This window comes from Dipteris shenzhenensis, chromosome 27 (genome assembly GCF_047967505.1).
Source record: "Dipteris shenzhenensis isolate YYH24624 ecotype China chromosome 27, Dip_SZ_1.0, whole genome shotgun sequence".
Classification (NCBI taxonomy): domain Eukaryota; kingdom Viridiplantae; phylum Streptophyta; class Polypodiopsida; order Gleicheniales; family Dipteridaceae; genus Dipteris; species Dipteris shenzhenensis.
In genome coordinates this window covers 34,735,734-34,757,184 of record NC_141622.1, presented here as the reverse complement: position 1 = coordinate 34,757,184, position 21,451 = coordinate 34,735,734, and the positions used below count along the sequence as shown (strand labels likewise).

The following is a 21,451-nucleotide window of genomic DNA, read 5'->3' as shown; positions in this document are numbered from 1 at the left end:
GACTCCTTCCCTCTCTCCCACTATCTTCACAACAAAACTTGAAAGCTTCTCAAAAAAGACGCAAGGCGCATTTTGACACCAAATTACGCAAGAAGAAAGATATAGCAGAAGGAGATTTGGTCATGATATTTGATAGCTGTCTGGACAAGCGGCTAGACAAAAAGTTTATCGGTCGATGGGAGGGACCATATCAAGTCAAAAAGAAGTTCACGAATGGAACCTATCAGCTTGAGGATGTTGATGGCATGGTGATACCTGGACGCACCAATGAGTATCGCCTTAAATTCTTCTATGCTCGACCACCTTGAGGGCCAGCAGACCCTCTCTATCATTAGAGAGGATCTACTGGGGGGGAAAGATGTGACACCAAAAATTGATATTCTTTATTTGGCATTGGTATTGTTTTCTTCTATGTTTGATAAGAGTTTGAGTAGCAAGTGATAGCCTAGCAGCTCTCACTTATTTCTATTTTCTAAGATATTGTATGGGATTGAGAGGATGAGTGGAATGGATCATTGTAAATGCCATAGGTATGAATTACAAATACCTTGGTATGGGGTGAGAGTTATTTGTGTATGGGATATTATGGGGTTTTTAGAAAATAGGAAGAGTGAGTCATATAAAGAGGTGGGCTCATGTCCACGTGTTCTAATAATATAAGAGAGGCCACATGCCAAGCATGTGGAAGGCATGTGGAGGAGTGTGGAGTCAAGAGGAATCCTTCTAAAATTCCTATGTGGAATAAGGATGATGTGGACATATGGAAAAGAGAGGGTCCCTATGGGCTCCATGTGGGAAGACTCTTGACTTTCTCAATATTTTAAGAGTTTTGAGCATCTTTTGATGGGACACATGGCAAGAGTAGCCAAAAAGGACATGGATGGTGACATACGAGCTTATGCCATGATGGGGAAAGGAATCTACAGGCAGCAATTGTAAATGGGTGAAGGAGGGTGATAAAATCTCTATAAAAGGAGCCCTCCTCTCCCTTGTTCATCAATCTCTCCACCATTAGGCCTCATGTTGCTATAGCTCTAGTCTCCTCAAGCCTCTTCCATGAGCCTTCTCTCCCTCTTGTAGATATTTTCTTATGTAGACTCTTGAGTCCATCTCTCTCTAGTTCGTTCTCTCTCTATGAGTAGTCTTGGAGCATTCACTCCCTCTTGTACATATGAAACCTCTTCTTCTCCCTTGTGTTTATAGTGTTTTGAGTTGCATTGGAGTGGAGTCTCACTCTATTGGTAATGAAGGTCACTTCAGGTTCTCTCTCATGAGTGTCTCTTTCCTTTTCTTTCTTTGAAAGTTCTTTCTATTCGGCCGCTCATTGCACACACATGGTCCATCCATTTCCTGAGCCATGAAGGGAATCACTTACTCTCTTCTAGGAAAAATCTATGAGTGGTGGATGGTTGATGAAGGTGGAGTTCTGAGGGAGCATCCTGCTCAGGCGAAATTAGCATGGGTGGAGGGCAGTTTTTATGATAGTTTGACCCCCTGTTAGTATTTTGCTCATAACTTTTTGCTCAATAGTCTGATTTTGATGAAACTTATATCAACGCAAAGATCTCTTTAAGATGCATGTTAAAATATGCTTAGATCTGTTTTCATGAGTCTGTTTTTACCTCTGTCTAGTAAATTGCCCATAACTTTTTGGCCGCTTCTCTGTTTCTTACGAATCATATATCAGAACAAAGCTCTCTTCAAGCACATGTCTCTATGTTCTTAGATCTTAAATCAAATATTACTGCAAAAAGTTATGGGTCTCACTGTGTGACAGTCTGTTTTCATGATAGCTTTTACCCTCGTCTAGTAAACTACCCATAACTTTCTAGTCGCTTCTTTCTTTCTTATGAAATGTATATCAATGCAAAGCCTATCTTAAGGCGCATCTCTTTATGTGTTTGAATATTTGATATCATGTCTCTACTCAAAGTTATAGGACTATGTGTCTAATGACAGTTTGTAGAGTGTTTTGAGCTAAGTGTAAAGGTGTCTATGAAGGAGGTGCAATGTTTCCTCAGACCTACCCATCTGACCCAATCAGCCCCTTCAATTTCCTCAATATATTGAAGGTGCAAGAATGGAATGGAAAGACATAATGAAAATGCTAGAGCAAAGCAAAGATAACCAAAGTACTCACATGATGGAAAGCTTGATGTAGATGTAGACTCCTCTGATTTGACACAAGGAAGTACAACACTCTTATAGAGTGCACACACAAACTAAAGTACCTAGTGTATATGGGATAATTCCCAATATGACACGTGGCACTCTCACACAAATACTAGTTCCTAGTACACACTAGAACACTCAACTTGACTTCATGTTCTAACACCCCCCATGAAGGAAAGGTGAGTGATAGCATGAGTTCATAAAAGATGCAGTTCCTTGATATTCCCAACAAATCCCCCCTCAAGGAAATGCCTCATACTGCAAGAATAAATCATAGGCTCATGGTCTCTCATGCCAGGGTCTCTGGTCAAGGATAAATCCACGGCTCTAGTCTCTCATGCAAGTTGGACATCCTTGGGTAGGTACATAATATGGGATATACCAGGATAAACACACAAAACATAATAGATACCTCTGAGACAAGATAAGACAAGATACCTTTGCATACTCATAGCGGTTGCAACAGGTTTACAAAATCCTTTTTGGAAACATGATCTAGGCAGGGAACCCTAGAAACAAAAATCTTTATCATCTACCATATATGCTTTTTCATCACTTGTGTCCTCCACCATATTTGCTGGATTTTTCTTTGAGAAACAATTATTTTCAGAGTGGCCATTCTTGCCACAAATCCCACATGGCTTGATGCGAAAACAATCTTTCTCATCATGATTGTTTTTGCCACAATGTCTACAAGCTTTAAAATTCATCCTTTTGAACTTGGTTGCCAAAGCTAGTTCTCCCTCATCCTTCTGTTTCTCTTTCTTCCTTTCCTCTTCCTGCAATGCACTTATGATTCCTTCAAATGAAGGATTAGGACCATATTTCAGTGTGGTTACCAGGTTGTCGTATTCTTTTGGCATGCTTTTGAGAAGCACTGCCATAGAATCATCTTCTGTCACCGGTGAATCAACCGAAGCCAACTGGTTCATGAGACTTCTCATTTTGTTGATGTGAGCATCAAGAGGTGCTCTAGATGTTAGCTCTAACTCAAAGAACTCAATCTTGAGTGACAGCTTAAAATGCTTGCTACTTGCACCAAATAAGTGGTCAAGCACAGCCCAAGCTTCAGCAGGATCTTCAAGATTGGCAATGTGATGCAGATAATTGTCTCCAAGACCCAATGCAATGATTGCGAATGCTTGCTCGAGACGTTGAGGTCCCTTTTCCCTCTCATTTGATGAAGAAGTTCCCTTGACCAGATTCCACAGATTGTACTTCATCAAGTGGAACTTGATCTTCATTTGCCAGGTGTGGAATCCTTGGCCATTGAACTTTTCAATGGCAACGTGAGTATTCATCATGATCAAGCTGGAAAGTACCCAAACTCGAAGTGAAGATCACCAATATGCAACTCCCATGCACGCAGACAGTGAACTGAAAATGGCGGGTAGATTCATGGGAAGACAACGAACATAATCAGCACAATTTGGGGTAGATTTTGAGCAAGACATGGCGCACAGATTTCAGCAAGATGTGGTGCAGAAATTCAGCAGAGAATGACGCAGATCTGAGGCAATTTATGGCAGGCAGAATGAGAAGAAAATGGCGCAGATTTTGAGCATAATGTGGCACTGTTTTTGGAGCTGAATGTGACGCAGATTTGGGGCAAAACATGGCAAGAATAATGTGCAGAATGGCAGGCAGAATGCAGCTGGAAATGGCAAGGCAAAGAAGGATGAAATGGTGCGTTGAATATTGGAGTAGATCGTGGGCTGCAATTAGGAGAAGAACATGGCAAGATGATGGCGGGCAACTTCAGGAAGATGGTGGGCAGAAGTAGACGGAGATGGTGGGCAACTCATGTTGAAGATCGAAGGGAAGTTCCAGCTCCACATGAAGGGGTTAAGGGAAGGGGAGCTCCATCATAGAGGAAGAGGGCAACTTCCTTTTCTAGCCGCCCTCATCCTCTAGGCTGAGCTAGGAGAAGGGGAAAGGAGGAGAGAACATGGCTCTGATACCACATGAAGGTGCAAGAATGGAATGGAAAGACATAATGAAAATGCTAGAGCAAAGCAAAGATAACCAAAGTACTCACATGATGGAAAGCTTGATGTAGATGTAGACTCCTCTGATTTGACACAAGGAAGTACAACACTCTTATAGAGTGCACACACAAACTAAAGTACCTAGTGTATATGGGATAATTCCCAATATGACACGTGGCACTCTCACACAAATACTAGTTCCTAGTACACACTAGAACACTCAACTTGACTTCATGTTCTAACATATATATCATTTCATGTCATGTTGAGCCGCAAGATCTTCTTTCGATAAGCTAGGTCCAACACTACAATTCAAATTTTGCAATGCTTCTAGACATTACCAAGCCCTCTAAGGACCCCGTGGCTGAAGCGTCTGGCTTACCAACCCCAAGTGGACTGCGGACCATGGAATGGCTTACCAACCCCAAGTGGCCTCTAATAGATATATACCTATGGCCGTCTTAAGGGAAATGGACTTCTAAGGCCGAGCATCCCCATCCTCCTCCCTAACCTTCCACTACCGATGGCACTGGCCCATCTCATTAGCCAGTTCGTTAGTGTCTCCCACTACAGTGAAGGCTCCATCATCGGCAATCACACGGCTTTAACCTTGGAGCCTTCGCATTCCAGGGTCCCACCTACTCCATGAGGGCATGGCTAAGGGTATCCCACACAAAAGTTTAGCCCTCAAGCTAGGCTAACATGGAGCCATAGGTCTAAGTGCTATCACTGAGTGCCAACCTTGGAAGTGGTGGAGTCTTAATCGTGTACCATTTTGTAGTGGAGGTGTAAGAGATTTCCGTGCCACCACCAATCACATGATGTGGGTCAACGCACCGAGTGTGTATTCATTTAGAAGGAGGTTTTGCTAGGTAGTTGATAAGTTTGTAACAGTTAGAGAAGAGAATAAGAAACTTGTGTGTCAATTTCTCTTCATCTAAGCTTGCTACGATAGGGAGTGTTCATTGCAAGCCGAGGAGGCTTGGTTGTACTCAAGACAGTTTGAGTGGTTTCAATACAAGTTGATACTTTTTGCTCATGTACTCAACTCTGTTGATGTAAAGACACTTCATATTTTTTTAAGTGTGGATGTGACTCGGTATTCTCCTGTCATCATACAGTTCTCTAGTGATCGCCACGACCTTTGAGAGTGAAGTTGGCATGTGTTCTACTCTCCATCGTTAGGACTACAAGAGAGAACATCTTCACCGAGCATAGCACCCGATTGGATTAACACTTAGCACCCTTCTCCGGTAAGGGAACCGAAGCATCAACAACTACTTTAAACATAAGAGCAAAAGTTTCCCAAGAAAAATGTAGAGTTAAGAAACATCTTTGATATTTAAATTACAAACCTTAAATTATAAATTTGAATATGTTTGGGAGTATGCCAACAACAACATGAATGGTGTTATATCTTAAAATTCACACTCACAAAACAACTCCTCTCCTGCATGGATATCCCCAATGTATTGTACAACAATATACCAAAACATACAAGTATCCAAAACATCTCATCTTTCTCCAATCCAAGCCTATACATTAAGGTTATATACATGTATAACATTAAGCTACATTCCCCTATAATACATCTCCCATGATGTATTACCTATCCTATTTTGATGTAAATTTTGGATCTTTTAGGACACCATAGGTCCTAAACCTTGGAAAGTAAGAGCAAAGAGTTAAATCCAAGTAACATAACCATACTTTGACCCATTGCACACTAAAAAGTCTTTGTTTTCTTCTGTAACATCTGTATTTACAAATAAGCTAGAACATGCTGATTATCTATTCAACACCTTTGAACTCAAATACAAGATCAATTAATATTGTGCTCCCATAAGCCATTCACCTTAAGGTCAAATTGATGAATTATGTCATTGTTCACTTCTTTTGGCAAGTCATCAAACCTATGCATAAATGAAAAAGGGTGAAGAGTTTTTGAGAAATTAGGAAAATTATGAAAAAGATGCAGCACACATATGCAATTATGAGAACTTACCATACTCAAAGGTTTATTGCATGCTAAATCTAAGTGATGCTTGTTGACTTGATATGTAATACCTATGCTTTTGGAGATATTCTAGTGATATATATGCAAATGTAACCCACATTTAGGGCATACAAACACTCTTGCATATTGCTCAAATAATTTGACCATTAAAGAGCTCCCATTAAGAAAATCCAAAGTGGTTTGGACTGTTTTGAGCTCCCACTCTTGAAATTTTATTGATTGTCCTCGCCCAGCTTACAAGCATCTCCACTTTCATTTCTTTATTGGGCGACCCCAAAATCACTTGAACAAGTGACCCCAAGAGAGCCCTGAACTAGAAAAGTATTTTGGGATTACCATTAAACAAGATTACATCTAGCAACATAGTTTTCCTAAAATTGTGTTTAGGCACATCATCTATTGTTAATGGACCCAAAGTGAGTAAGATCAAGAAAAGAGGAGTAAAAGATATCACAAAATACTTTCTTAAATAACTTGATAATATATTGTGACTATTCTATATATACAGAAACCATGTAGACAATGGCAATGAACTATGACATTATTATCACACATAGCAAAAAAAACAATAGAGGATGTAGCTATCCAAATCATACTAAGATTTGTGTAATGTGTACCTCAGTAAATGGGATAATATTTGAAAACATATCGATGTTTTATGCTACATCAAAATTATTCCACTTTGCTACACCATGATGGATATTATTGAGCCAATACTTACATGGAAAGATGATAAAAAGAAAAAGGAACCATTTAATAGGTGCTCAATGGTTTACCCATTACAATTATAAGGCAATGCTAAGAATGGAATTGTACACTTCTATGAAAGGACCTATGTACCACACTAATTTGTTGGGTGGATAGAAATTTTGAAAAGTGATTAGATCCTTAGGAAGCTAAGGACATATTCCACAAGACAAATATTAAGGAAGCAACCCTTAAGAAACCACAAAAGGATAGGTGGATCCAAAAAATCACTCAAATACTAAATGAGCCTATAGAGAATGTAGAACTGGAAATTAACCTAAATCCAATGAGCTTGGTAAGGCAAGGCCCTCCAACATTGGCCAAGATGACTTATTTATGTCATTGCTTCAAGAGCCAAGAAATGCCCATGATTTGGAAAAAGCAGGATGTGAAGTCACATGCCTCATAAGAGATGACCATGACCCTTTTAGTTGATCCATTCATCTAAATGTCTTGGAGATAAAAAGAAAATAGATCAAGAGTTGACAACATGTGAATAATAGGGTGATAATAGAGGGAGCTTTGCTCACATTGGGTCATTCAAGTTTTAAGCATCCCATATCCTATGCGGTCCCATTTTTTGTGTTGGTGAAGTTCATATATTTTGTGCAATCTTTTGAATGACATCCATTACAATCGAGGGTGGAATTGTAGTATGATATAACACCCTTGTGTATATGTGTAGTTGGTGTAGGGAGCTTTGGCTTGATTAGAGGATAGTATTTTCAAGCACATTTTCAGGACCCTCAACAAAGGGATGGCTATTTGATACATTAGTGAGGCCTACAGCCATACGTGACACCCATCTAGTGATGTGATTCTGATAGAGTTCTGACAACAACTGAGTGGCGACACTTCGAGAGACTACATGTGACTATGGGATCCAAGATTATTCAAAGCAAGCGGAGACAGTCCCCACTAGATCATACAAGCAGAGTTTGCTATGACACCGCTCAATATCAATGCTATCTTCCAAGTAAAGTTACCTATCTCCACAAGGTCTAGGTCTTAGCACTCAAGTCATCTATCTGAATGAGAGTGGAGGCAGCATGGCTTGGTATGCATGCATTTTTTAATGGTTTGATAGACATGGAAATAAAATGGATCATCTCCCCCATTCCAATATAGATTTGATGCTCCTGATCCTCTTGTTCCATGGGATGAGGTCAATTGTATCATATGATTAGACCTGCTCCAGGTTTATATGTCACAATGGGGAGGGGACTATGAATTCCCCACCAAGACCGATTCTATCACGGCCACCTCTTGAGATGTCAGGGGATGGAGTGATCATCAGAACCAAGTATCTAAAGGACAGGTGATTCTCACATGCCCTTAGTATTTCCATTAGGAAGATACAAGTCTCATCCCATCACCTAAGGATTGATGTAGGGAGAGCCACAGGCGCACCAAGGGAGCAACAGATTTGCAGATTGTGCAAATTGGGTGAGGTAGAGATGGAGGAGCATTTCTTATGCACATGCCCAGTTTACTATGAGATCCGAGGATGCTATCACTACCTCTTCTAGGAGGGCCTTGGACTATGGCAGTAGGAGAAGTTGCCATAGTCATAACTAGTGCAATGGGAATGCACAAGGAAAAATGCAGGCCACAATTAATGTAAGTTGAGTGTAAGTTAACTATTAATTGGAATCAAAATCAAGCAAACATTTTATCTTTAACTAATCAGGGTTCTGTTTACGTTAGCAAATTTATCTTCTCTATTAAGGAGAGGTTTCAATTAGGATGATTAGAGAGCCTTGTAGTATCGGATTAAATATAAGACATATGGGGCACTTGATTCTTTTTTGAATGTGGATATTTCAACTTCCCTGGGAAATCAATTATAGCATTCATTCATCCACCACACGGATGGAAATTTTCATAGAGGCTATGGATTTGCTAGTGCATTTGGAGTGTGAAAATAAAGATTGCCTATCTATAGGAAGGATTGAAGATATGTCTCTTGACACAAAAGATTTACATAATATAGAATTGCATGGTTAGCACACCTCGAATGGGCAAGCGATTAGCATAGTGTATGTCATGGTGAATGGAAAAGGAAGGGATTCTATGTTGGATGGGAAAATGTCAAAAGCTTCCCCAAAACACTCCAATGGGACTACTTAGGACCTTCTTTAGACCTTTGCTCACTGAAAATGAACTATTCATCATGTGTGAGAATTTGGAGCATGGCTTTTAACCATGTTGCATTCCTTGGCAGATCTAGATTTGGAGGCTAACAAAGAGTATTGGGAGTATCGAAGCAAGCACATAAGAATTGGGAAAAGATACTCCAGTGTGTTGGATGAGATTCTGGGTAAAAGCATATAGTTTGGCAAGAAGATGAAGAATTTAATTGGTTAAATGTGAAATATCAGTGTGCGGAGCCCCCCAGTTTGCATCCGCTATGAGGATTAAACTGTGTCTGAAACTGACCATGTGATTGTCACTATTTGCCTAGGAGGTTGATAGAAGAAGCATTAGGTTCGTAGCAATGTATATTTGTAGACAATATTGACAATGGTAAGCATTGTGCAATAGTAGTAGCCAAGGATGACAACGGTCTATACCAACATTTCGGGCTAATGCTAACAAAATAATGTACTCAAATGTATTTGGTGGAGTTATTTTTATTGGGTCACATGACTTGCATGAACAATCTATGGAGTGATTGCCTCCAAATTAAGTGAATTTATTATCCCAGGTGAGGGACCAATGATTGTGATCCAATTTCTTCGAGACCACTTTGGTTTTTGATACGGCTTTTTGGGTGTGTTGGTGGCAATCCATGTGGTGTTTTTGGTTGTATTTGATTTTGTATTTGCACTATGCATCAAATATATAATGTAAGACGGTGATACTATTTAGTGGATGGGGAATGGATGAGCAAGAGGGTGTGATGAAGGCTAAATCATTGGAGGTTGTTGGGTGAAATTACGAGCTACTGGGATGGCAAGGATTGCTAGTGAAAGATCAGTGATGATTGTCATAAGTGATCTCTAATCCTAATGAGCAATGAAAGATCAATCTTGATCTCATGAGCTACAAAAACCATATCACATATGTAGCCTCATTTCTAATGTGCATACCAAAACCAAGACTTGCATAATAGTGCTTTGTAGGTGTTTTTGTCAATTACCAATACCTATAAATTCTCCATGTCAGATGAAAATGATAAATGGAGAATTTATGATAGAACAAATCGTTCAATGGAGAAATAGGGATCTTTCTAAATTTTAGGTAGCTATGCCCACCCCCTTAAAGATGTAAAAAATTTCTTGCTCAAATAAATGATTGTGTTAGATCCAATTGATGTTTCATCAACTTCATTATAAAACTATGGCAAAGACATGGGTCAAGACTCAATATGCTACTTTAATATAACAACAAATGGGAATAGGCCCTTATCCTCATATAAGAGGGGAGTGCACCCTCTATAGACATAGACGGAATTCTTCATTAACCGCTCCCCTCTTCCCCCCCCCCCCCCAATTTCTTTCCCCCCTCCTCCTTAATAATTAATATGTTTACGAATTTTTGTCAATTTGAGCCCAAATTTCAATTTTTTATTTGTAGGAGTGACATATTATGATAATAGTTGTAACTACCATGTTAATTATCGACTATAGTATCAATGGGGCCCATAAATGTAATTGTAGGTGTAACTATAAAGCACAATAAGAATGTAATGGCGAGAAAAATATAGCACTGTGTCCTGACAAAAGCTTTTGGCAAGGATACGCTCATCCTAGTAACCAAAATTATGAAAAAGCCAAACATTACAAAGGACAATCAACCTTGTCTATAAAATTGGGTTGTCGCTTCCTCCTCATCATGTGACCGGCAAGAGAAGAATGAAGTTAAATAGCCAATACCATGAATTCTTTTGATCTCGCAACAATGAAATTGCATGAGCTACAAAAGCAATCCTATCGATTGACCAAATTGTCATCCTTACAACTTTGTGAGAAATGAATGCCTATGGGGTTGAGGATTTGGTAATGGACGTAGATTGTATTTCATAGAATATGCTCAATCACCCTGACCAGGACAAGGACCATCAGACTCTTTAGAAAACCTTACAGCGGATTAAAACATATTTGGTTGTATGAATACGTCTATAGATGTTTCTACAAAGTGAATTTTAATTAATCCGCTCACTCCCAAGCTAGTTGGAGGACAAAAGCACATCCAGATGTTCAGAGAATGAAGAAAGAATCCTATTCAGTGTTAATGGTGAAAAGTTCTAAGAAGTAATGTCTATATACTATAATTAAGAGTATTGGGAGTATCCTAGCGAGGACGAGCACAAAAAAATTGGGAAAGATACTCCAATGTGTTGAATGCAATTCCAGGTGAAAGTCAATAGTTGAAGAAGATGAACTACTTAAATGCGAGATCCTAGAGCGGAGCCCCCCAATTCACATCTACTATGAGGATAGGACTGTGTTTGAAGCTAATCATGTGATTATCACTAGTTTGCTAAGAGGTTGCCAGTAGAAGCATTGGGATAGCAACAACCACATTTGCAAACAATATGAACAATAGCAAGCATTGCATAACAGTAGTAGCCCAGGATGATAGCGGTCCATACCAATGTTTAGGGCTCATCAGTTCTACTAACACAATAATGTACTTAGAGGTAATGCCAATTTGGTGGAGATTGTTTTATTGGATCACACCACTTGCATGGACAATCTACTGAGTGATTGTCTCCCAATTAAGCAACCTACACACTACCACCATGACTATCCTAGATGAGGGACCAAAGATCATGAGCCAATTTCTTCAAGACTAATTTGGTTTTCAACACGGCTTTTTGGGTATGGTAGCAACGATGCACATGGTATTTTTGGTTACATTTTCTCTTGTATTTGTGCTATGCGTCAAATATCTGAACTTTTGAAGGTAGTGATTACAAACTATTGGATGGGGAATGGACCAACGTGAAGGCTCAATCATTGGTGGTCGTTAATTGAAATTAAGAGCTATTGGAATGGCAGGTATTGCCAATGAAAGGTTGATCGTGATTGTCATAAGCAATCTCGAATCCTAATGAGCAATGAAAGATCAATCTTGATCTCATGAGCTATAGGAACCCTATCACATATGTAGCCTCATTTTTAACATAGATAACAAAACCATGACGCGCATAATAGCACTTTGGAGGTGTTTTTATCAATTACCAACGCCTATACATTCTCCATGTTAGATGAAAAGGAAAAATGGACGATTTATGATAGAACAAATCTTTTTGAATTTTAGGTAGCTATGCCCACCCCCTCGATGATTTGCAAAACTGCTTGCTACGATGAAGGTGTAACCATGAAACACAATCTAGAATGTAATGGCGAGAAAAAACAACAACATATCCAAGTTACAAAAGCTTTTGGCAAGGATACGCTCATCCTGGTTAACGAAATCATGAAACAGCCAAACATTACAAACGACAATCAAACTTAGCTGTAAAATTGGGTTGCGGCTTCCTCCTCATCATGCGGCCGCCGAGGGAAGAATGAAATTAAACAGCCAATACAGTCAATCTGCGATGGACACTGCAGGAATTGCAAAAGCAAGCCTGTCGAGATATAGCAAATTGTCATCTTTACAATTTTGTGAGAAATGAATGCCTATGGGGTTGAGGACTTGGTCATGGACGTAGATTGTATTCCATAGAACCTCCTCACATCAACCTTACAGTGATTAAAACGTCTCTGGTTGTATGAATACGTCTGCACTCTGCAGATGTACAGGAGGATTGAAAACACATCCAGATGTTCGTGTTTTCAGATGTTCAAAGAATGAAGTTCAAGAATCATGTTCAGTGTTAATGGTGTGGGTAAAGTTCTGAGAAATAATGTCCAGTCTGTGTTCCATAACCAGATCAGACACCCAAGCCAGAACTCATGGAAAAATGGAAGTCACAGTCGCCATGCTATCTAGTAATCCAGTCTAAAAATCCGATGCTTAGAGAAGAGCTTCAATCCCTGAGAAATCGATGCCCATAAATTGAGGAATTCGTATGCAGCTTGCCACCCTTTCACGTTCTGGATCTAAACTTCCATCATATCCACGCCCAAAATATGGAAAACAAATCCACAGTCGCCATACGTATCGAAAGAATCAGCAGCACTCCCATCTGAATATGTTTAGATGCAATCAATCTTGCATATCTATTGAGTATGTTTTTCCTGGGCCTCGATATGGAGCTGGTTGCTCGGGGGAATTCTGAACACTCTGCTGTGGCGCAGATGGAATGCTCCCTTATGAAACCTGAAGAAGGCTTTCCGAGAGCAGGACTGAGCGGTCCGCCTGATCTTGCATTGTCTGTGTTTACGCCTGCTCTTGAACCTTTCTGCAATAAGAGATACACATCTGCAGCCACCAAAGGCCACCATAGCCGCCTCCTCCAATCCCTCTGTAGGCGCCGCGCCCTCTTCAGCCCCTGCTTGACCACCAGATTGATGGCCTTCGCGTAGCTGCGAGGATCGTGATCCCTGGAAATCGCACCCTCGAACCCATATGCCCCCGGATCCCGCAGCATTTCGAGAGGATGGGGGAGGTTCAAAAAGGCTCTTTGCGCATCTCGCACCTGAATTGCATGGCTGCTGTCTTGCTCGTTGGAGGGATTCCGGATGAGGTAAAGTCCACCACCACTGGGGAGCAACGGATGCCCAGGAGATTGAGCTTTGTCTGGCTGCAAAATTAAAAGCTGACCCATGGGAGCGTACAGCAACCGCTGCAAACACAAAGCCGCAGAAATGCATGGGTTCATTGTTGCTTTGAGATCAGAAACATGAGCACAATGCACATGCCTTGAATCCACGAACATACCTGATAGTTGAGGCAAGGATGCTCGCGGAAGGTGCCCTTGACACGCTTGAGGATATGAGCAACGTGATCGGGATAGTCGCAGGAAAATGCTCGCGGGACAATGTCGCGATGCATCATCAATGACATGAAGAGGTTCTGCTTCAAGCCGAGTTTTTCAAGAAGGTAGTCACCCCCGCACAGAATACATGGAGCCCCAAACGTGATTATCGGTAGCAGAGAAGTTGGCGTGATCACACCCCGGACGACAAGCATCAACGCAAGAAGAGTGGCTAGACTTCCCCCAAGAGAGTGCCCTGTGAAGCGCAATTGAGCAAGCTCGCCATGTTTGCTCAAATGATCGAGAATTTCGGGAAGAACTGTTTGGTATAGAGCAAGAGCCGCATCGTAAACTCCACGATGCACCAAGACGTCCAATCCCTGATCATCAGCCCAATCTCAAACAAAATCAATATAAACAGGTTGACGGAACAACCGGATGCACTCAGGTTTCGTGGATCAAGAGTTTCTACCTCAAATCTTGTGGGTTCAAATGCGAGATTGGTTTGCCAGGACGCAAGCGACTCCGAGCCCTGCAAGATTTCATCTGGCGTCAGAGCCAAATTCACGAGATCGCGAAGAACTTCGTGATGCAGGCCACCCATACTATCGAGGATGAATCAAATAATTTGCGTGGCCTTTTTGACGTTCTTGCAACAAGACAGAGATCTGTCCAATACCTGTATCACCAGATATCGTATGGGACTGCTATGATCGTCACAAATGAACCATTCGCAGGGACAGTTGGCTGGTGATGGAGCTCGGTTCTTGATCGCTGTCTGCTTTGCCTCATCGGCCTGCGCTGCAGTGCTGGCTGGCGGTGCTGTCTGCATTCTTGTAGAACCCACATGGGGTCCTTGCTGATCCGTAGCAAGGACTGAAGAAAGTTCGTTCAAAGTCCGTCGCAAGCTTACGGCTTCTGCAGGAGAGTCCATGGTAACCGTGGAGTGATCTGGTTGAGGAGGAGACTTCCTTGCAGAATATGGCTCACCCTCAACCGCAGCATTCCCCTGCAGGGATTTCGTCTTGGTGATTCGATTCTTCTGTTTGCTTTGCGACTTCTCCTTCGTTTTTGCTTCGGCCTCCGCTTTCTTGCTCAAAGATGACGTGATAAGCCTCAATCGATGGCGCTTGAAAAGGTCTCCTGCCTGGAATGATTACACAAACAGCACATACTGACGTACCATCTTTGACAGACGAATCTGCAAACCCCAGGAGACGTCGGACATCGGAATCAAGCAAGCACTGCGGGTTGGAGCCGAGCTTACCTCAAGGCGTGGGATGATGTACGCCAGATTGCTCAAGAAGCACATCTGTGAGATTGTTTTGACCTCGAACATTGGTACTTCGTGGAGAAACGCTCCAACAGACTCTCCGTCGTGAATGACTCTTTGACTGGTTCCCAGCTCGCAGCAGGCTGATCCGATATTGCACGCATTCTTCAGATCGCGCTCGGTATGGCATGCATTCTTGACATCACTGTCTGGATTTGCGGTTTGCAATCCATCAGTGGACGCTGCGGATGATTGTGTGGCTCGCCAAAACGGTATCAGGCTCAGAAATCTTGACATCCAACCTTTAGGGGTTCCACCGCTAGAGCCCATCGTCTGCATTTGGTACAAGGCATTTTGCGAGAGCTCATCCGGAATGACGGAAAAGCTATCGTCGAGTGTCGATCCAGAGCTAGGAGTAATCATTAGTGAGTTTTCAAGTCGGACCCGTTCAGCATCAACTTCCTTCGTCAGTGCGAATGCATTGGCATCGCAGGAGCAAACCGGGGCAGGGGCGGCGTTCGTGGTGTCGAGTCCATTGTGGTGAGGAGCATCTGAGATCAGACAGTCGTGGGCGGGCGACTGAGGCAGGAGGGGTTGGGGGGGGTCTTTGAACCAGAGGAACTCGAGGGGGGAAGGGAGGAGGGAGCGGGGGGGGAGGGGGAAGGGAGAAGTGGAGGGAGGGGGAGGAGGTGGAGGTGGGGAGGAGGCAGAGGTGTCGGCGAGGTGGGTGGAGGAAGTAGAGAGGGGGAGAGGGAGAAGGGAAGAGGGGGGGAGGGAGAGGGAGGAGCAGGAGGGAGCTGGAGGGCAGTGGAGGAGGCGAGGGGGGAGGATGAGGGTAGAAGAAGAAGAAGCTGGGAGCTCGGAGAGCAATGGATCCATGGGACGAATCCCGGAGGATGATCAGAAGCGCAGGGAGAAGAAGCAGAACGTACGAAGTCGATGGAGAAGAAGAAGAAGCAGAAGATACGAAGTCAATGGAGCTACATACGAAGAGAAGAAGAGAAGATGAAGCAGACGATACGAAGTCGACGGAGAAGAAGAAGAAAAAGAGCAAGATAAATATATTGCGATTAGTAGAATATAGACGACGAAGACGAAGAAGAGAGCTTGAAAGAAAGAAGATGCAAGCGTTATTTAGGTGTCTATATTATTGCTTGTGGCCACCATAGCTAATGGAGCTTGCTTCTATACAGTGGAGAGCCTTATCCCTTTACCGCCATAGCCAGCCAGCCAGTCAGACAAGCCAGCATTGCAAGCAAAGCTTTTGGATTGAGCTTCCACGACAGCACGCGCACAAAATTCTCAACTATTACCCGCGCTAATTTAGCTAACCGTGCGACAGTAAGAGGCTAAAATCCACCAATTTCGCCGTGTAAGTACGTACTTATTATATGTTTGTGATTAGATTTCCCCCGACGTGCCGCCGCCGCCGCCTCCCAACCGACACAACGTGTTGTCCCCCTCCCAACACGGTCCTTGCTTTTTTGCACGTTCCTTGCCTTTTTACCCCCAGTCTCCTCTTTCCCCCATTGGTCCATCCTCTCCCCCCCTTTCCCAAAAGCCTCCAATCATGCCTTTCCTTTCCACGTCCCCCTTCCCTCCCCTCCACCTCATCTTCCATCCTTTTGCCACGCTTGCAGCATCACACCACCTTACGTTTCCGGGGGGGAAAAACAAAACAACAAACACAACTCCCTTTCCAAATTGTGTAAACCTCACTTAGGGGTTCTATTCGAGAAGATCAACATCAATCCTAACTGCCTAGCCTTGTCATGGCAAAGGACAAAACACTAAAACTATGGCTTGATATTTCATAGGAGATCCTTGAATTCTTTATTCACTCAAATGCACAACAGAACTATCAATTTAGGTAGAGAAGGAAGTATGTAGAAGCTTAAGCAATGCCACACATATATATCAAAGAACAACCTCTCAGTCCTACCGAAAAGAGACCTGATACAAAAATTAGCATTTTGAACCCTACCTCGAGGATAGGAAGGCTTCCACAGCCATCAACACATGACTTATAACCTTTCCAAGACTTTGCTAAAATCTCAAAGATACACTCTGACAACGGCAACAATTCTCAGGACTCTAAATCCAAGTTGGGTTTTGTGTGTTCCTTAGTTCCCATATGCCAAGGATCACCACAACCCTAAGGTATTACCAACTCACCGCTAGAGTGGAAGGTAGTTTCACGGTGTCCCCCAACTTCTTCCATACTTCTCTTCTGATAGGGTACCTCTAGAGCAAGTGCCTCAAATCCTCAATCCACACATTTACACAATATTCCAATATAAGTACCATACTTTAAAGCATCTATGCAAAGTGCTTCCCCCACCCTAGACCTCATTTTTGGGCAAGAAAGGGGTAACATGGATGTGCATGACCAAGGTGGCAAAACCACTATTAGGCACATTAAAGGGAAAGGTATTGATGTTTTAAAAGCTAGTGAAAATGGAGAAGTCAAGCAACCCACATGAAGGGGCCAATGAAGAGGGATGAAAATGGAGGAGAGGACAGGGTAAAAGCAAGAAGAGGAGGTTGGGTCAGTATAAGCAAGGGAAAAACATGAAGGAAATGACATAGCCCCTCTAGCTTCTCATAAATTTATTTATCGCATGTCATAAAAACCAACTAACACTAGCCGAGAAAACTAGCAAGTTTCCATTAACAATGTGGTCATTGGGACACCCTTTGGGACCATTAACCAAAGATGTATCTATCCTCTTTATATCCCTTGATGAAGCGAGGATGAAGCTAAAAATGCTCCCTATAACACTCACTTGGACAAAGGGGACATGAATTGTGAATGGGTGACAGCATGCCACGGTGTCTAAAAAAGTACTCTTTTTGGCAAAGGTTCTAGCATAGATATAGTTCTAAATTGTGTACTAAAAGGTGCTGACAATTGGATTACATTTCCACATATCGAGGAGTCCACGATCTGCAATCTGCAATCCACTCTCAATCGAGGATGATTTCTATACACATCGAGGAATCCGCGATCTGCAATCTACTCTCAATTGACTCTCTTCTCTCTCATGGAATCACTCGCACATGTTTGAAACCATTGACAGTCGACTCTCTTCTCTCTCGTGGAGTCATGTCTTTATCCCTGCAATTATCTCCGCTCATCTTCATTAGAGGTCCATTGCTCTCTCTCTCCCAGAGGTCTATTGCTCTCTCTCTCCCCGACTCTCTCCATTCTCTGTTCAAACTGGCTCTCCCCTTCTCTCATTGAAGCCCTCGCACTTTGGACCGTATGTTCTCTTTGGCGCAAAAACCAGTTATGTTTGAGTGATTCTACAGCTCTCTCTCTCTCTCAGGATGACTTTCTCATACAGTAAGATTGAGCATGCAGGTTTTGACGTATTGTCTTCTTGTGCCATTCATTAATTTATGATTTACCATAAAAATACAGTTGTGCACAGGATGGAGAACTCCGCACTAGAAGTGCCACACCATGAAGGGAACTCGCTCAATGCACTGCCACAGCATTGCTCCGAAAGGAACATGAGACACTTGACATTAACAGTTGTGCGACATTTTAAGCATACCACAAAGAACTTGGACTTGAGAACGAAGGCTAACATTTTGTCTAAGGTTATAAAACATCCAGATATGCAAGAGGTTGTTGATATAAATTTTCAAAGCCAATCCATATCAATGGCAATAGTGGATAATCTAAAGACATCATTGAGTCTTGTGAAAAGAGTAGAAAGTGCTGATAAGTTAGCTGGCAAAGAGAGCATCTCTCCACATGATTGCTAACACTTCAGCATTTAAAAAATATAGTGATAGCAAAGTAGCTAAAGCCCTTGGAAATTTGTGATACAACTTTGTGTTACAACTTTGTGATACAACTTTGTGTAACTACAACTTTGTGTTACATGCAGAGAGAGAAGCTCTCCAACTTGTATAAATACCCCATAATGGAATGAAGCCCACACTCTTTGGGGCATTGTGTTGAGTCTACTTTGGTATTGCAAGCATTTGTCTCAAGTGTCCATGCTTCCTTGCACTCCACGTCCAAAAGCATGTCCTAACCTTGCAACTCCTCCTCCCCTCTCCTCCAACCTTGCAACCCATCCTCTCCCTCCTCCTCCTTCCTCCTCCTCCTTCCTTCTCCTCCTCCTCTCTCCTCCTCCTCCCTCCTCTCTCCTCCTCCTCCCTCCTCCTCCTCCCTCCTCTCTCTTCTTTCCCCCATGCTCTTACACCTTCTTTCTCTCCCACTCCTATGCTCCCCTAAACCCTTTCTTCCTCAACCCTTAAAACTGCATGATCTACAAGGGAGACGAGTTCTCCACCATGTACTCTACCCTGAACCTTGGAACCTCCTTCTAAACCCTGGAACCTCCTTCTAAACCCTGGATCCTCCTTCTAACCCTGGACTCCTTCTAAACCGTCGAACCTCCTTCTAAACCCTAGAACCTCCTTCTGAACCCTGGAACCTCCTTCTATGTTAGAGTTAGCTCAAATGTCCACCTCTCATGTAACCCACCAATATTCTGTGTACCCAATGTTGTAAGGCCCCCATATGAGGAGAAGCCATGATGGGTATCAGATATTGGGAGGGATCCCCAGTTTAGACACTGGAAGGGGTCTTAGAGTAGACCAGATGGTTATGAGACGGCTTAGGAGCCAAGAGTAGATACCCGTCTGCACAAAGGGGGGGTTCGGGGGGGCAATAGCCCCCCCGATAGCAGGGGGTCCGGGGGGCGCAGGCCCCCGGTGGGGGTCTGGGGGCAAAGCCCCCAGCGGCAGGGTCCGGGGGCTGCCGGTAGCCCCAGGCCCGACGGTATGACCTATGTGCGATCCTTCATCTGCCCGACGGCATGTTTTCTGAAGGGTCGGTGGTCTTCCAGGCCGACTGTCTATTAGGCCGACTGCCTATTACAGGGCCGACCGTCAACCACTTACACTATATAAGTGGCCACCCCCTATCATCAGATCACCAGTTCTTCACGCTCATAGTCCTCCGTCCAGCATCTGTCTAGATCACCATCGAAGCTCTGTCTGTAGAGCGCACGGGTGGACAGCCAACCATCAGTTGTATCAGCAGTTTGGTATATCAGAATTTTTGTATTCTCTCCAGCTTTCCATCGTGTACTTGCGTTTTGTTGTTATCTTCCGCTGCGTACTATTTTCTTACATTCTAAACCTTGGAACCTCCTTCTAACCCTTAAACTCCTTCTAAACCCTACAAGCCCCAATAAGCCTTCATTACCTCAACAAAGATGATTTATGTTACTTTTACACATGCATGCACTTTGTTTGCTTACCACACTTAAGCCTACGTCTCTCACCGGAACACGACTCGAGGTCCTAAGCTACACATATACCACAATCAACAACTCTAATATATCTATAGGAGACAAAAAGCCTTGTAACCCTGCAAACATAGAATGCCCAACTCTTCCTACAAAAGCAGTAGGAAAGAGGCAACAAGTAGTATTTAGCACTAGTTAGCACTTAGTACTATCTAGCAGTATTAGGATTAGCATTAGCACTATTTAGTACTTAGCAATATTAGTAGTATTTAGTACTATGTAGCAGTACTTAGCAGTATTAGTAGTTTTTAGCACTATTAGTAGCACTTAGCACTTAAAACTGCTTAGTACCAATCACATCTGGACTCCAACACAACCAATGGAAATATGGCCCTTGAGGGGTCCCCTTTAGGGGCAAGGGCTGTGTTGGAATATGTCCCTTGCCCCTGAAGGGGACCCCTCAAGGGCCATATTTCCTTCAAGTTTAAATACTACTATTTTTTAAATTATTGTCTATCTTTAAATAATCTATGTGTCTTTTGAAATCAGTTTCAAATAATTGTTCTTTTCCTTACACAAACAAGTAAAGATTCTGAAATACCATGTCCAAAAAAGTTGAAGACTGGTACAAAGCAAGCTGAAGGTGTTGAAAATGAGAAATGTGAAACTCCTAACATTTCAAATTTGTTCATTGACACTAAGAAAGAACAACAGGTAGAGGGGCATGCCTCGTGTGGAAAAGAAGACAATGAACAACTATTTGATGAAAGTCGGTGACAACTCCTTGGAGGATGTTGGGGATCAGGAATATGACAAGGATGAAATGTTGGACAAAGTAAAAAAGCAGCAGGTAGTGGCATAGGGGGACCTGAAAGTTGCAAAGGAGACAGGTAGTACTGTTTTTTTTTCCTATGTGGCCAAAAGAGGGTATTTATTTTTATAAGTTCCTATTTTATCTATTTCATTTATTCATGTATTGTATATTGCATCTATTCATGTATTATATATTATTCATCAGATGAAAGTTTGCTAGTTAAGGAAGCTCTTACTAAGATGAAGTGCCACATACAACACAAGAAGAAATCTGTTGTGCGGTCATTGTACAAA

At 42.5% G+C, this 21,451-nt stretch overlaps 1 protein-coding gene across 1 annotated transcript; it reads right to left on the bottom strand.

The window, feature by feature from the left end:
• Nucleotides 1-12,411: 12,411 nt before the first annotated feature.
• On the bottom strand, nucleotides 12,412-15,656 carry LOC147884205 (phospholipase A1 PLIP2, chloroplastic-like). Its single transcript, XM_087398739.1, has 5 exons — nucleotides 15,066-15,656; nucleotides 14,478-14,945; nucleotides 14,271-14,330; nucleotides 13,762-14,178; nucleotides 12,412-13,666 (listed from the first exon to the last, which is right to left on the bottom strand). The coding sequence occupies exons 1-5, from the start codon at nucleotides 15,492-15,494 to the stop codon at nucleotides 12,992-12,994; spliced, it is 2,049 nt and encodes a 682-aa protein (XP_087254865.1). The 5' UTR covers nucleotides 15,495-15,656; the 3' UTR covers nucleotides 12,412-12,991.
• Nucleotides 15,657-21,451: the final 5,795 nt, after the last annotated feature.